This window comes from Mercenaria mercenaria, chromosome 19 (genome assembly GCF_021730395.1).
Source record: "Mercenaria mercenaria strain notata chromosome 19, MADL_Memer_1, whole genome shotgun sequence".
In the NCBI taxonomy this organism is placed as follows: Eukaryota; Metazoa; Mollusca; class Bivalvia; order Venerida; family Veneridae; genus Mercenaria; species Mercenaria mercenaria.
Window position 1 is genome coordinate 46380096 of NC_069379.1, and position 16709 is coordinate 46396804.

A 16709-nucleotide genomic window follows, 5' to 3' on the forward strand; every position below is an offset into this window, starting at 1 on the left:
TATAACGAACGTCAGTATTTGCTTATGTATATTTCTTATCTCTTATCTCTACCCTTCGTATATTGTTAAATTCAGAATTGTTTTGATCTATGAAATAGTCGTATACTGAATTGATATAGATAAAAAAGTCAACATTGAAGATGCATAAAGGGGAAAAACAAGCATTTGAAATAACAGATTTAGCTATGCAATTACTTAAGATTTTTCGTTAAATTGGGGTCTGATGTCTGAAATTTCATTTTCTACAAGTATATCGAAATATATTGTCAAAACTATGGACCGAGACGATATTAACGATTTTACTCAGTGTATTTTCAATATTTTCGCTTTATTCGGGCGTGTGAGGTGGTATTGCGACTCATAACCTCATATGGACAAACTCAAATAAACCAAATAGGTTATAGTTTTGCTTGGTTGGGTTATATGCTTTTAAATGATCGTTTTATAGATTTAACTAACACAACAAGTCTTTACAAAATGCCGTATGGCGGCCGTAAAAGACCTCTCGGTATTTAGATTGATTCAGTGTTGTGAGAATTTCTGATCATTTAGGATAATGGAGTCCATTCAAGCCAGCTGGTCAGCTTGTGGTTCAAAAATATTTTGGTGAACTTACGTGCTAGGGGGCGTGGGCAGTGTTGCATTTTCCATTACTGCTCATGAACAGACTCAATCAAACCGAGTCTGCAATTTTCACTGTTTGCCTTGTTTTCGGTGCTTCCGATGGATCTACTTTCCAGATTTTATTTACGGATGACGAATAAACTTTGTCCAACTTGTAGCTTTCATTTGTCTATGATTTGTCTAACTTTCACAGATTCACTGATAACTACATCTCCGGGTAGGCGATTCCAGATGAGGAATGGCATTTAGTAAAATTGTTTTCAGGCATTCCACTTTCATTAAATGATAAATATGACCCCGCGTAATGCTACCGTTAAAGGTCAAGAAATTGTTCATGTCAATGTTTTCATATCCATATACTATTATATACAGCGGAATCAAAATCGTCTACAACAGAGCATTGGTACATTTAAACGTTTGAGTCCCTCTTCATATGACAGATATTTCAATTCAAGAACGATTTTTGTACATTTTCGTTGTAATGTCTTAGCTTTCTAGCCGAAGGATCCCAAACTAGAGAGCATTGGTCAAATATGAAACGAATTTAATGTTTTATGTAAAGACATTGAAAGAGTTGTTGGTCTATATATGAACAACATCAGTTTTATCATTCCAAAAAGTTGGTTTGTTTTGCCTGTCTTATTTGTTTTTTTTATTGTGAAATTGCAGGTTTTCCTGGAAAAGAACCCACAAATCATACTCATCATTGTCAAACGATAATGCATGTGTATGTCCAAAACTGTTTTTCATCTGAAATTTATATTCATGTCTTACGTAACAAAACTGAATGCATTTACAGTTGAAAACATTGAATTTCATAAGCCAATCTGCGCTGCAGTTACATAATATAGACCTATTTAGATCTTTTTGTAATGATTGCTGCTTATTACAATAATAATTCTCGCATATATTTTTGTATAGAATACATTCTAAGTATATTTCTGGTATGGTAATACGGACACGATTATGATCGACAAACGATGTTCGCTCAATAATTTCACTCTAAACATATTGTTTTCCTTGTGTAAAGAGGGTTTACGGTAAGTCTATGATTAATGTTTGCAAAGTCAGGGACATTTCTGCTTTTACAGCTATTGTTAAAAGCAACAGGAATAATTATTGGCAAAACGTTTGGTCTGGCTTTATTTGTTTCGTATAATTTTTGATAAATATTGTAAATAACAACATAAAATTTCGCATTTGAGGAGAAACTTGTGCTTGCAAATACTTTTTTCAATTTATTCAGGAAAAAGCAAGGATAACATTAACTTACTTAGTGGACCATTAACTTTAACTAAATATCCGTTGTTGAACTGCAGAGGTTTAGGATATTCGTAGTTGTTACGTTCGCCATTCATGCCCGTATTCATAAAGCTGCCACTAATTTATAAAACTCGTCTTTTAGGAGAAATTGTGCTTGCAATTGTTTTCTTAGTTTTTCAGGATCAAACAGGGATATCATTGACTAAAGTTAAATGTCCCTTGTTTAGAATTTTCGCTCTTACGGGCCCGCATTCATCAACTATTACCTGAACTGGTTTATGTAATTCGTCTTTAAGGAAAAATGTTGCCTGAAAATGTTTTCTCAGTTTATCCAGATCAAAGAAGGGAATCATTATCTTAATGTTTATCAGTGTATCACAAAACCACAGAAAGTATTTGTAAGTAAAAGAACAACATCTTTATTAACAACCCATCAGTCCAATACATTTTTACCGCTCCGTCCCAAACAATTGGATACTTAAACTACTCTAAAAAGTTGTCCCACCTGTAAAAATGCTATTTGTAAAGAAATAAATGTCAAAAAAATGTCAAAAACGATGTTCAACCTTGTTCTGTAAAGTTTAAGCACATGTACATTGTTGCAAATTCATCGAGAGGAAGACATGTAACAGATTTTAAAAAATGGTGAGTTTTTAAGACGTTGAACTATCCAAAACTGTGACCCCTTCATGCAGTCCTTTTCCAAAATTCAATATACATATGAGTACAATGACAACGGTTTTGTGGAATAATACTCGTATAAATGTTTTATATGCTGTTTAATTTTCAGGTTAAACAATTGATTTTTTTTTCTGTCTATGTTTGGTGATGTTCGAATATTTTCTCTAAAACATGGACCTAACTATTAATTGTCTCCTACTGAACTGAGGAAGTTTGGGATTTCCGTTGTTATAAGGCTCGACATTTGTGCCCGCATTACTCAACTCTTAGTTGTACTAATACATTTTAGTCAAATGGTGATGAAAGATTAAAGCTTATATGAATGGCGCTCAAGTTAAAATGGCTATTCAGCTTTTGACCACCACTCACACCATGACCAATGTAAACTCTGTTTAAGGCAATGGACCCGTAACGACACTCAACAATATCCTAATGATTACGTACTTTCGTTAGGCAGTTCGGCATTCCCTGGATGCAAATGTTGCTGACCCATTCATGACTTTCTCACTAAAGAACGGAGAACGCCGAAATCGCACTGGCCAGTTATCATTATAGGTCTACTACCTTAAACAAATACTTAGAGTTTCTCATAAAAATAGTCGCTATAAGTCTAAAAAACATTGGCCTGAACTTGGTAAAAGCTATTTCGTAGATTGAAAGTTAAACTTAGAACTTTAGATTTAAGGGGACGCATACTTTGAAATTAGAAAAAAGTGGATGGGGTATGATAAAATTTACCTGCAAAAAAAGTACAAGGTTTTGGTACATGAAATGGATACTGTTTCAACTGTTATAAGTACACAAAGGATTGCTCACTAAAATAAAAATGAGAAAAACTGAAACAAGAAAGTTATTGTTGAATTACATAAGACTTATTGTGTACATTCAAAGTCAACAATTAATACTTTTTTTGTGCGAAAATAATAGTGCTTCACCTTGTCCAAACATTTATCAATCTCCTACAGATTCTAATTTAAAGAAAAAAGTGAAATAAGTTCACTGTCTTGCATTTCATTTTGCATGTGTAAGCTAAAACACATTATTTAGTTTGTTTACAAAGTAGTGCATAAGAAAAGATACGGTGGTCAATGAATGCCACATTCCAAAACTAAAAGAGTATATTCCCCTTAATACATTAAACATTTATCGTTACAGAAGTCGAGTGGCTTACAATAAGGGCCCAGAAATGTTGCCATTATTAATTTTCAACTTGGTATTCATGAACTACAATGCACTTAAATATCAAAACACATTAAAAAAAACTTTTGAAAATGTATTGTCTTAAATATCCCTAAAATAAGGTATGAAATTTGGATTAGAGGTCCAATTAATGTGTATATGTGCAAAAGTAACATTCTAATCTTGTTCACAAAACTTACTAATATACAGCAGGAATTTCAATGATCAAAACTGGACGAATATACAGTTATCCTCATTTTAATGTCATTAATAATTTGTCCTTGAATTCTCCACCTTACTTTTCATAACTCTGTTTGCACGAGTTGCACGAGAATGCTGTCATTCACGTAAAAAATGGGGTCAGATAAGTTGTAAATGCATTATCATCTAAACGTAATTAATGGATTATGCAGTTCAAGATAAACTTTATCTTATAACGTAATGAACAAGTATAATGTTGTAACAACAATTATACTTACACTGATGTAAGTAGCAGTCAGTTTATAAGCGACTTTATTGATTCATTTTGTGTTTTGTCATTGTTGTCAAAAAGTATAACGGAAGTGCCTCACAACTGAAGCGGAAACCAGTTTGATGCGCAAAGTAGTCCACTGTAAGTAATATTTTTTGATAAATGTCCACAGAAATTAATTATTTTCTAATATTAAAGACGAATATCTGAATAGGATTCATTATTTGATAAGAAATTATAGTCATCGACATGGTTTTTTTTTAAATTATACACGTGCTGACACCGTAGTTGTCTCCCGTTGTTTCTTAGAGTTACCTTTTGTCAGGCGCAGTAATACTTTTTGCAGTGAATCGCCAAGAAGTCGTGGGAAAATTAAAAACCATGTAAATAAACTAAAATTAACCACCTTTTCAAGATGAATTTCAAGTGATCGACATTATGCACATATATATCTTATATATATACACATATATATGCACATATCGACATTTAACCCTCCTGACCTGTGTAGCACTTAGATACTCTGTTTCAGAGAATTCATATGTGATGAATTCATGTTATGCTTGCATATGCATCCACTCTTATTTTATGTTTAACATATATATGCAATGATCGACAATATTCCCCCCTCGTGTATTTAGCATTAAGAAACGTGTATTAGAAGAAATTTTTAAATGTCACTGTTATAGCAAAAACACATTCCTTAAAACTATTTTTGTGTGAATGTACTTTCACAAGACCTCTGTTTTCCTATTACATTCATAGTACCACATCTTATCCACAAAGTACGAATATTAAGGTGTCCATCAGTATTATATCAGTTTAGGAATATGTTTTTTATCTTCCCACCATCGATTTCTTGAATATGCACCCCTTCCTCATTTCTGTATGAACTGTGAATGTAGCAATATGCGTCCCCTTAACTTCACCTAAGAACATTCTAATTACACATATTTGCTAAAGAATCGGCTAACACAAATTTCATTAAATCAAATGCCTATAAGTTGAACTGAAATGCTTTTTTGTATGGAGTTGAATTGCTACAAAGTAAGGGTTAAATTATGAAACAAAAATTAAAAGTAGCTATTTGTTAAACATGAAACCAACCCAGAAATTTCAGTCTCCAGTATACTGTGATCTAATCTTGTTATTTAGAGAAACCTTTTCCAGTCTGTAGGTCATAATATCATCGACCTTTGACCTTGACCTACTGACCCCTTAATAAATAAATGCCATCTACCGGTCACAGGCAACATTGAAGTATGGTGGCTGTAGGTCAAAGCAATTTCTAGCAATTTTATTCAGTTACTCTTTTTATCTCAAAATCATCGTGACATTCACCTTGACCTACTAAACTTAAATTTTAGGGGATCATTTACGGCCACAGGCAATTATGTAACGAACATTGACAGTCAAAATTAAAAGTATTTTAAAGTTATTAATCTGAAAGCATCTGCAGTGACCTTGCCCATTGGCCTAATTATTCTCAGAACAAAATGGGTCATTAACCAAAGGCACCGATCCTATGATGTTTGATTACTTAAAGCCTATGTTATTTCGTGTGCTATGATCAGCTAATGGTCGGAAACCACTTTCAATCTCAGAATTACTGTGATCCATGATCTACTGAACCTATATACAATATGAATAAATTTCTAATTACGTGCAATGTTCTATGAAGTAAGTGCTAGGTCAAAGAATCACACAGTTGTTATCACAAACCATTTTCAGTTTTAAGGTCAATATGACCTGCAAATTCCTGCTTCCTAAGCAAGAGGTGGAACAGACTGACCACAGACATTGGCGTAGGAGCGATCTCAGAGTTGGGTGAGGGGCAAATTGGGGAAGTAGTGGCCAGCTAAACCTTACCCATATTTTCCTAAATCATTTTTGGGCAACCCAAAAAAATTCTTCCCCTTAATGAACATAAATATTATGTTTCCATTTTCGGAAGAGGGGGTATATTGTATATGACCTTGGGTTGGAACCACCGACCTTCTGTTAGCTGGTATGGCTTCATCACATGAATAATTCATAGACATAATAGTAGATAAGGGAAAAGGTAAATTTGGAAGAGCATGTAGATGCACTGATATGAATTTGATCTGTATCTTGTTTAAATATTGAGGTTTGCATAACCTGAGGCTAGAGAGCATGGGCGATAGTATGCATTTCCGCTACCGGCTATGAATAGGCTCAATCAAACAGAGTTTGCAACATTTTTGTCTTGTTGAGCAACCTGTAGTGTTTCCATTTCAAACAAAGGTCAACGGTTTCTGCTATATAACCGGTCTAAGTCCAACACAAGTTTACGTGGCTAATCAGTTAAGAATTCAAAAGCAACGCTATGAATATTCACTCTCTAATGTCATGTTATAGAATACATATTGACGGTTTGCCTGTCATTAGTTATCTGCTTTCGATCCTCATGCAAGTAGCAATAGGAAGTGCTCAGCGTGACTGTTATAAGTTATATTATTTATTTATTTTTTATTTATTTATCAGCGATCATAATCCATTTGTTTCTTATGGTTTTCTAACAATAAAAGAACATCTTTATGGATATTCAAACAGTGATCAGATGCCTTGATTTAACATGGTTTTCTTCCACAATTCCAAAGAGAAAGCATGCTATGTTGCATACTAAAATGAAGAAGAAAACCTAAGCTATACAATGGTTTAATTTCCATAAGATTTTATCCATTAAGATTCTGTTAAGATAATAAATATGTAAAATGCTATTTATATTTCAAAACAGATTCAACTCATCATCAGAATTTCAAATAAGTCTTCAAAATTGTTGTGAGCTGTGTAGCTGTCCAATAAACAATCAGAGCGTAGCAGAAATTTTCTCTTAATTGTCAGAAAAAATGAGTCAAACAGCAATCAATTAATTTTTCTTCTCTGATTCCTTCCTCAATGAATTACAAGTGATATAATTTAGGAATGGGTTATTTTAATATAAAACTGTCATATGCATCTACAGATCATTAGTAGGTCGGCAATTTAAGTTAAGTAACTATTCTTTTAAGAAAGTTATGCATATTGTTCAGGACGGCCAGTCAACACCAGTTTACCTGAAGATTCATTTATTCATTTGGGTTTTACGGCACACCAACACAGTTTACCTGAAGAAAACTACGGTTTATCACCCATAAGTTTCAGTTGTACCAACGCTCCTTCTAGAGCATTTGATGACGACATAATTATTCAGATTCAGGAAATCAAATGTTAAGCGGATGGTACAGAAACAGCTTGATTTTCAAATAGGTGATATCGTAAATACACAAAAGATGTTCATCTTGCAAATCCATCATGTAAAGATTTGTATTTGAACTTTCAAATTCATTTTGCCATCTCATAGAGGAAAACATGATGCATTTATATAAAATAAAAGCACAAAATGTCCCAAAAATGCCAATTTACTCCTTGGTGTATCTAAAGGTTTAAGACCGATAATAGAGTACCTCCTATTTGAAGAGTATTCAATTTCTACATTAAACCTACTTTGACTGCAATTTTCAGGGGGTGGGGGTGGGGGGTAGGTTCAAGCACCACTGGGACCAAATTATTTTCCTTGTTTTTACTTCTTTCAAGACTTACTATTGATTTATTGTACAAAAGTTGAAACAAAATCATTTTATAAGCGATATCTTGCTGTTCAACGTGAATTTACCTCTGAAACTGAAAGGGTAGAATTAGACATCTTTAAAAATACTTAGTTACATGCGGTAAAAGTTCTCTTTTTTGCCTTCATTCTTTAGATTACTCATTGTGGAACAAATGTAGGTAGGTTTATCTTCTGCCGCAAGGTTATTTTTGAATGAAGTGAGCAAAATTCAAAACAGACCAGCAGGATTCGACCTTAATTTTCCGATGTTGGAAAATTAGTGACCTAGTTTTTGACCACAGATAACCCATATGCTAGCTTGATCTAGATTTCATCAAGGCAATCATTCTAACTAAATTTTATGAATATCCAGTGTAAAACGCAGCCCCTATTGCGTACCCAAATTTTTTCTTTGATTTGACTTAGTGACCTAGTTTCTTACCACAGATAATCCATATTCTAGCTTGACTTAGACTTCGTCAAGGCAATCATTCTGACTAAACTTTATGAATATCCAGTGTAAAATGCAGCCCCTATTGCGTACCCAAGGTTTTTCTTTAATTTGACCGGGTGACTTAGTTTTTTATTCTAGATAACCTATATTCAAACTCTATTTATATTTTATATAGATAAACATTCTGATTAAATTTCATGAAGATCCGATGTAAAATGCAGCCCCTATCGCATACACAAGGTTTTTCTTTGATTGAACATAGTGACCTAGTTTTCGACCCCGAATGACCCATATTCGAACTTGATCTAGACTTCATCAAGGTTATCAATCTCACCAAAATTCTTGACGATCAATTGAAAAATACAGCCTCTATCGCATACACAAAGTTTTTCTTTGATTTGACCTAGTGACCTAGTTTTTGATCCCAGATGACCCATTTTCAAACTTGGCCTAGATTTTATCAAGGTTATTATTCTGACCAAAATTTCATTAAGATCAGTTGAAAAATACAGCCTCTATCTTATACACAATGTTTTTCTTTGATTTGACCTAGTGACCTAGGTTTTGACCCAGGATGACCCGTTTTCGAACATTTCCTAGATTTTATCAAGGTAATCATTCTGACCAAAATTCATGAAGATCAATTTAAAAATACAGCCTTTATCACATACACAAGGTTTTTCCTTGATTTGACCTAGTGACTTAGTTTTTGACCCCAGATAACCCATTTTCGAAATCGGCCTAGATTTTATCAAGATAATCATTCTGACAAAAATTCATAAAGATCAATTAAAAAATACAGCCTCTATCGCATACACATTTTTTTCTTTGATTTGACCTAGTGACCTAGTTTTTGACCCCAGATAACCCATTTTCTAACTCGACCTCGATTTTATCAAGGTTTTCATTCTGATAAAAATTCATAAAGATTAATTGAAAAATACAGCCTCTGTCGCATACACCATGTTTTTTTTTATTTGACCTAGTGACCTAGTTTTTGACCCCAGATGACCCATTTTCAAAGTCGGCCTAGATTTTATCAAGGTATTTATTCTGACCAAATTTCATGAAGATCAGTTGAAAAATACAGCCTCTATTGCATACACAAGCTAAATGTTGACGGACAGACGACAGACGGACGCCGGACATTGAGCGATCAGAAAAACTCACCTGAGCATTGCTCAGGTGAGCTAAAAAGACGGCACGGTAAAAGATAAACACAGTGTGAAGCACGGACATCTGAAAGAATATACCAAGCAAATGCCACATTTTATACATTGCTATTAGGGTTCTAATACCTTAATGGGGTTGGTAAGTGAAAACTGACAACGGAAAAAATTACAAATTTTCTAGATTTTATTAAAAATATATTCAATTATGACAATAACAATAGCTTTATACTTCAAAGTACATCATCTTTACAATTTCCTACAGTAACAATTCTCACTCCAATTATCCTATATTGGTTACTTACAAGAGATTATGTGTATAATACCCAACGTTATCCAAAAACGAGTTTCTACCAACGTTTTAGATTTATCTCAAACTGTAGAAAGGATTCCTAATTAGTTTCTCGCACATAACAAGAAATATATAGCAAACTGATATTATCAGTGACATCATAGAAAAGAAATGAATTCATAAAATATATGTATAAAGATGGTTAATCGATCGAAATGATCAGGTAAGTAAATTATCTATCTCTCACTGTATCATTAACATAATGCACTCTGTAAAATGTCCTAGTAAAACAAATGAATTAAGTATTGCCGTACAATACAAATTCCCCTACTGAAAGGCAAATAATTTTCACCACTGCTGTAAAACATGATGATCTGATATCTCTCTACGACGTATAACATTACTGTACTCTATATACAACATTTGAATTAAAAAAATGCATATTCAAAAATCTACAGTTGCTTATATAAAATCTATAAATACAAAAAGAAATCATCATATATAACACTGAAAAAAATACATTAAAAAAAGTTTTTAATTGGGACCCTATGACACATAAGCTTTATTTAAATATTAAGTGGAGGAGAAGACCAATGCTGACTTTAGCCACTCAAGTGTGAGCTAGGGGTCTGGGTATTGCACGTGACTCTTTGTCTCATAATCGGGAACATCTGTGTCAAGTATAATTAAAATCCCTTCATGAATGAGAGAGTTATGGACCAGAAAATAAAAAACAACTCTGACTATGACCTTGACCTTTGAGTTCGTGTTAAGTGTGTTGCTTAAGATACGTTGTCTTATAATGGAAAACTTTTGTGATATGTAATATAAAACCCCTTCATGGATGACAGAATTATCGACTACATAGGGAAAATACCTTTTGACTTTTAACATCCAACTGTGACCTTGAACTTAGAGCTAGAGATCTGGGTATTGCTGATTATTTTACAGTTGAGGTCCAAGTGTGTCTAGAGGTCCGGGTTTTGCGCTTGACATGTCGTCTCATCATGGGGAACATTTGTGCCAAGTAATACTAAAATCCCTTGATGAATGAGAAAGTTATTGATCGGACACGAAACTGTGGATGATCGGACGGAATGACGGACGGACGGACGAAGGCGATCACAAAAGCTCACCTTGTCACTATATGACAGGTGAACTAAAAGGAGAAGCGTCTTAACTATGCTATAGTTATTCGACTAACAATAGAAAGAGATTTAACAAGTCAACAGATGATCGGCGAATGACTCAAAATCAACTAACTCTAACCACTTGGCTGTAAAAGGTATACTTCTTTTTTCCAGAAAATATGGTTTTACGCTTCTTCACAAGATTATCTCTATGAACTGACCATTTCTGTACAATTATGATAAATCTTGTGAACAATGTGCTCTTGAAGAATGTGAAGAAAGTATATTTTAGGTTATCACGATTAAACTGCTTCAGAATATATTTATAATTTTAGAGATAGTCAGAATAACTCAAACCCCAGTAAAACTTGATTCAGTTGATTTTTGTTCCATTTTCCGATCATTTAAATGTTGTTAATTAACCGCACAATCATTATTTATCAGTCACACAATAAAACTATTTTTATATCTTTTCTGTGTTGGTGAGCGATCTCATATGCAATTACAGAGGTGGTCTTCCCAAAGAACTACAAATCAATTTGGCATAAATAAATTCTTCTAAGAATTATAGTGAAAAACGTTGTCGTTCCGAAGAACTACAACGCAATTTCGCATGACCTAAGTAGAATTAAGAGAAGTTTAGTGAAACATGATCTACAGAATGACGTCTAAGCAAGATGTATTCTAACAAAGTATTCTTTTTATCAATAGGAATCACAAATAAAATACAGCAGAAGATACATAAACACAAATGTGAAGCATTGTAATGACAATATCTTATACATGTATTATCAATTCTGTATTTATAGTATTACAGTAACGCAATGATGGCCTTATATCGATCACCTGAGTTTAGTAGCTTGTTTGAACAAATGTCTTTGCTTCAGAAACAGATAACTAGGTAATAGGTCTAGGTCATAGTAGGTCATGATTATTCAAGATAACTACTGAAATATTTTAAAATCATACAGGTGGTACAAATCTCTTTGCTGTAGCTTTAAAAAAAACAAGAAAGTAGGTCAAGGTTAACAATATTAAATATGAGTATTGAAATCTGTATCTAAAATTATACAGGTGGTCCATATTTGACCATAGGGTAATAATTTGAACAATCATGGTTGAAGACCCTTAGATGATGCTACATACCAAATATCAAAGCTCAAGGTTGGCCATATTTAATCCATGAGAAATAATTTGAACAACATCGGTCGGGGCCTTCTAGATGATGCTACAATGACGCCCAATATCAAAGCCGCCCTGCGGTTTTGAACAAGAAGATTTTCATAGTTCTTTCCTATGTCAATAGAAACCATAAGACACCCAGTGAAAGGCCATATCTGCCAATATGGTAATAAAGTCGAATAATCTTAGTAGATTACTTCTAGATGATGCTGCGTACCAGATATCAAAGCCCTAGGACCTGTGCTTCGGAAAAGAAGACTGCAAAGTTTCTTTTTCGGTTGCCATGGCAACCAGGGTTCTGTTTGAAATTTAATTCTTTGAATACTTTTTTACTTTTAAAGACAACTATCCAAGAAACATCCCTGTGAAGTTTTATCAAAGTTGGCCAGGTGGTTTAGCAGAAGATGCTGTTTAACGGAAAGTGTGGACGCACGAACGACAGACGCCGAACGGACGGACGTCGGACTGTGAGCGATCACTATAGCTCACCCTGAGCACTTTTTGCTCCGATGAGCTAACAATTGTTACATCAATAATGATAAAAGTTCTACTATAAAAATAACGAAATTTATGTTGAAAGCGAACAAAGGTCGGGCTAGCGCGATCCAATGTTGACTTCATGTAGTTACGCCAGTATTGCGTATGGAAGGGTTCTTAATCGTTTTTTGTTCCAGTCCTAAATATTGATGATATATTGATGAAATGATGCAATATAATTGGTACTTATGTTAGTTGCAAATATGAAAATTGAAAATACTAAAACAAATATACAAAGAGGTTTTTATTAACTCATTAAGAAAGCAGATCGCATTTATGCGTTCATTTTAACTCTTATCGAGTACCGCATGTCGTATTTATCCGTCAAAAGATAAGAGGCGCGTATGCCGAGGATCGCATAAATGCGCTATCTGCCCGATAGTACTGTATGCCGCGTGACGTGATTTTACGTTTGTATGAGTACTAACGATTGGACTGCTGTCAAAGTCAACCAATGAAATATTTTACACTAAAGATTTATAAAACCCGGAAGCGATCGAAATAATCAAAATATTTATATTTAAGAGTTATGGAACCTGTGGAAGTGGAATGTAAGTCAGTTTATCACAGTAAATAAGTGTGTGAAGTTTCAACCCATTCCAACAAGTCCTTACTGAGATGCCAGCTTACATACAAAACCTTAACCAAAACTGGACGTCGACGACGACGCCGACGCTTGGGCGAGTCCAATAGCTCTACTATTCTATGAATAGTCGAGATAAAAACTAATCTGAGTAAAATAACGGTATAACGGATCAAAAGTTCAGTGAAGTCCATTTTTGGGAAAGTTGTTATGACTGAATAGTTGATGAATAAGATGAAGACACCAAAAAAATGCTGCGGTGATCTTTTATTAAGCATGAGTTCGCGCTTTTTTCTCCCGAACTTACAGTTTAAGATTAAATAATATGTATGTGCTTTGGTTTAGCATCTTTTTAAAACAAATTTCAGGTATATAAACGACGATGTCTCCCGGTACAGTGACTTCAATGCGCAATTTTATTGTGCTGCCTCACTTAAATATCATGCCGTAGACATGTGTCATGGTATCTTACCAAGTCATATACTGACACCAGGCTGACCAGTCCTAGAACTATCCTCGTAATGCTGAGCACCAAGTGCGGAACCTACTTGTACATTTTCATGTCTTTGGTATGATGCGGCCAGGGAGCGAACCAACGTTCTCCCGCCCTCGAAGTAGGCGCTCTATCAACAGATGGAATCTTCATAAAATCACTGTTAAAATATTAATATATACACATAAGAGTCAGCAAGGAATGCAAGTTTATTCAGTAGCTACAACAAGACTTTGTCTGACATTGTGATACCCCGATTGAGTCTTCGCAACCACAGAAGCACTGAATGTGAAGAGTCAGAGGTAAAGAGCCTAACGATGAAATTCTGATTACCCGCTTGAATTTCATTCACTGTTACTTTGGTTTCATATTACTATCTATCTAGTTTCTTAAATATATCTCTCACATAATGTATGATTTAAAAAATGTTTACAGCCAACATTGACCACTGTTAATCAGTTTCTACTGCTGTAGGGTAGTTAGCGGATTGAAAGTTTGACCAAGCTCCATCACAATCGACGTCGATTTATAAGGCCGACTTTCAAAATTCGTCAACAATGTTTCTGATCTTATCCCAGTTAACACTCAACTGTTCGCATTCCTTCATAGCTTTAATGAGAACATTAAAAGTAGCAGTATCTGAATTTCTCTCACTCCATTCAAATAGCATGTAAAAGATTGACGTTGCAACTCCACTTGTTGCATAATCTATTTCCATTCTTTCGATTTCATCTACAGAAAATCCCAAGTTCACCCCCAGTAGCATCCAGTTTTTGCCAAGTGACTCAGCTATTCTTGTTAAGTCCTTGTCTGTCACTCTTCTGTCAGGAATGATTTGATCTTTGACAATCGTTTCATTCAAGAACCATTCTGCCCTTGCTAAATCAGCAGCAACTGAATGGTCCAAATAGTCGGGACAGCCCACTGGAACAAGTGATTCCATGTCTTCTTGGCTTAAAACTTCCTTGCTTCCATAACCACCGTGCTCTTTGTGGTTGCATGTAAAATAGTACTCGTAAGGTTTTGTATTCAAGTCCCAATGAAACCGTTTTAATTCATATGATATCACGCTTTCAATGTAACGCCGGAAACGATCGCACGCTGTCATTTCAACTTCATTTGGTACGCAAAAATTGTAAACTGCAAGCTCCAATCCCTGTTCATCTTTTAGTGAAATTTGCCCAACATGTCGTTGATCCAACCTGTAAAATCCTGTATTTTTGAAAAGGAAGTTCTCGCCATGGTACTTGATTGGAGGCCATCGTCCAAGAGCTGCTGCTGTTATCCTCACGTATATGTTTTCCAGGACTGAGTTATGCTCTAGCTTAAATCCAAGGGACACCACAGAACCGCGTTTCCTGCCGATGAAAGCTTTCAAATGTTCTTCATCACACTGTTGTCTGAGCATACTAGGTACCAAATATTTTCCTAGACCTTTAACAGTTTCTGTTGTGTTGTCGAATTGAAGCAGCTCAGATAGTATTCTATGTCTTTGCAAGAACATTAACAGAATGTCTGCGTTATCAATAAAGTGACTGCTTTGATCATACTTCCAAACTTCATTCACTAGATCCCTTTCCAAAACCGCTGTAGTTTCTAGCGTTTTCCACTTAGGATGTAAATTTCGGTTCCATTTGCAAACATCTTTAGACGTAAAGATACATTTAAATGCATCAATAAGATAGCGTGGAGTAGCAATTACATACTTATCAAGTGCCTCCTCGTCAAAGTAGATGAGTGTGCCTTTTGCATGGTGATATTTTAAGAACAACTTTAAATCCCCGTCATCTTGGGCAGAAATTATGTTTGTTTTAGCAAGCTCCATCACATCTTGAAATGTGAGTATGTTCTTTTCTTTCCTTGTTGACAATAATGCTTTTTCTAATGGTATCCATTTTGCTGGAACTTTTCTGTGTGCATAGTGTTGCTTTGCTATCTCATAAATAGCTTCTCTTAACTCGCCAATGGACTTGTCACTTGCGTCAACGTTGGATACTGCAAAAGGCGTTTTGTATATGTGGTTTCTTGCTTTTGTTCCAACAAAGAGATCTATCACTTTGCCAAACTTGTCGTTGATATCACCATCAAACTGATCTTTATGTGTTCCAACAAATATTATCAGCGGCTGCTTACCATCATTTGTTCCAACGAAAGTATCAATTGAATTTACCCAAAATTTCAAACAGTTTTTTATTTTTTGTCTTCTTTCAGGAAAGTCACTATCTATCACGAAACTTTCAAGGTCTTGCCTCAAGTCGAATACCAAAAGATAGATCGCATCTCTTGAATGGAATATTTGATGAGTTGCATAATATATGTATTGTCCGCCAAAATCCCAAATGTTAGCAAAGAAGTCACTCTCAGATTCTATGTCTTTTATATTTATTTCCTGAAGCAGTTTCCTAACAAGTGGTGGGACATCTTCTTCATGTAAGTTGAGACTAATTGCTTGATCTTGTAAGCTGCCAAGTATTTCTTTCGTCTGTGTAAGATTATTTTCTCTGCCTGAATATTCCCCCCTTTCCCCCGGTTTCATGGCATGAGTTTTCACAGTTTTCACGTCTTTAGATTTTGCTACTTTAGCCAAACGCCGATTGCAATCCTCATCCAGCGGTGTTTCATAACATTCCCACACCGCCGCATCTTTAATTTTACATTTCTTAATATGAACATCTATACCATCAGTACTCGCAACCCCATCTATTGGTTGGTTCAACAACCTCCTTATAAGACTTGTTTTACCTTGTGCGAAGTAACCTACAACATTTATCCTGACAAAGAGGTCTCTCTCCTGCCCCTCAAGTAATGCTTTGTTGAAAAGATATGCATCATGTGGATTGAACACAGGTTGTGATTCCTGAAAACATAAAGTATAATTTCATTCTTGATTAATTAAATTAAATCAGCACAATTTATACAACCCTTTCTATATGCCCAAAGCAGAGACCATTAAATGTAATGAATGCCAGTTGCACGACATTTTAGGTCATTTTTCCAACATCTCTATTTACACATTATTTTTGTAAAACATGTCAACAAA

The 16709-nt window shown here is 34.7% G+C and overlaps 1 protein-coding gene across 1 annotated transcript in view; it reads right to left on the bottom strand.

The window, feature by feature from the left end:
• Positions 1–9621: 9621 nt before the first annotated feature.
• Positions 9622–16709, bottom strand: part of LOC123542028 (uncharacterized) — a 50876-nt gene continuing 43788 nt past the window's right edge. Inside the window, exon 5 of the mRNA XM_053531351.1 lies at positions 9622–16526. Within this exon, the coding sequence (XP_053387326.1) occupies positions 14211–16526 (2316 nt within the window). The 3' untranslated portion in view covers positions 9622–14210. The remainder of the gene's footprint in view (positions 16527–16709) is intronic.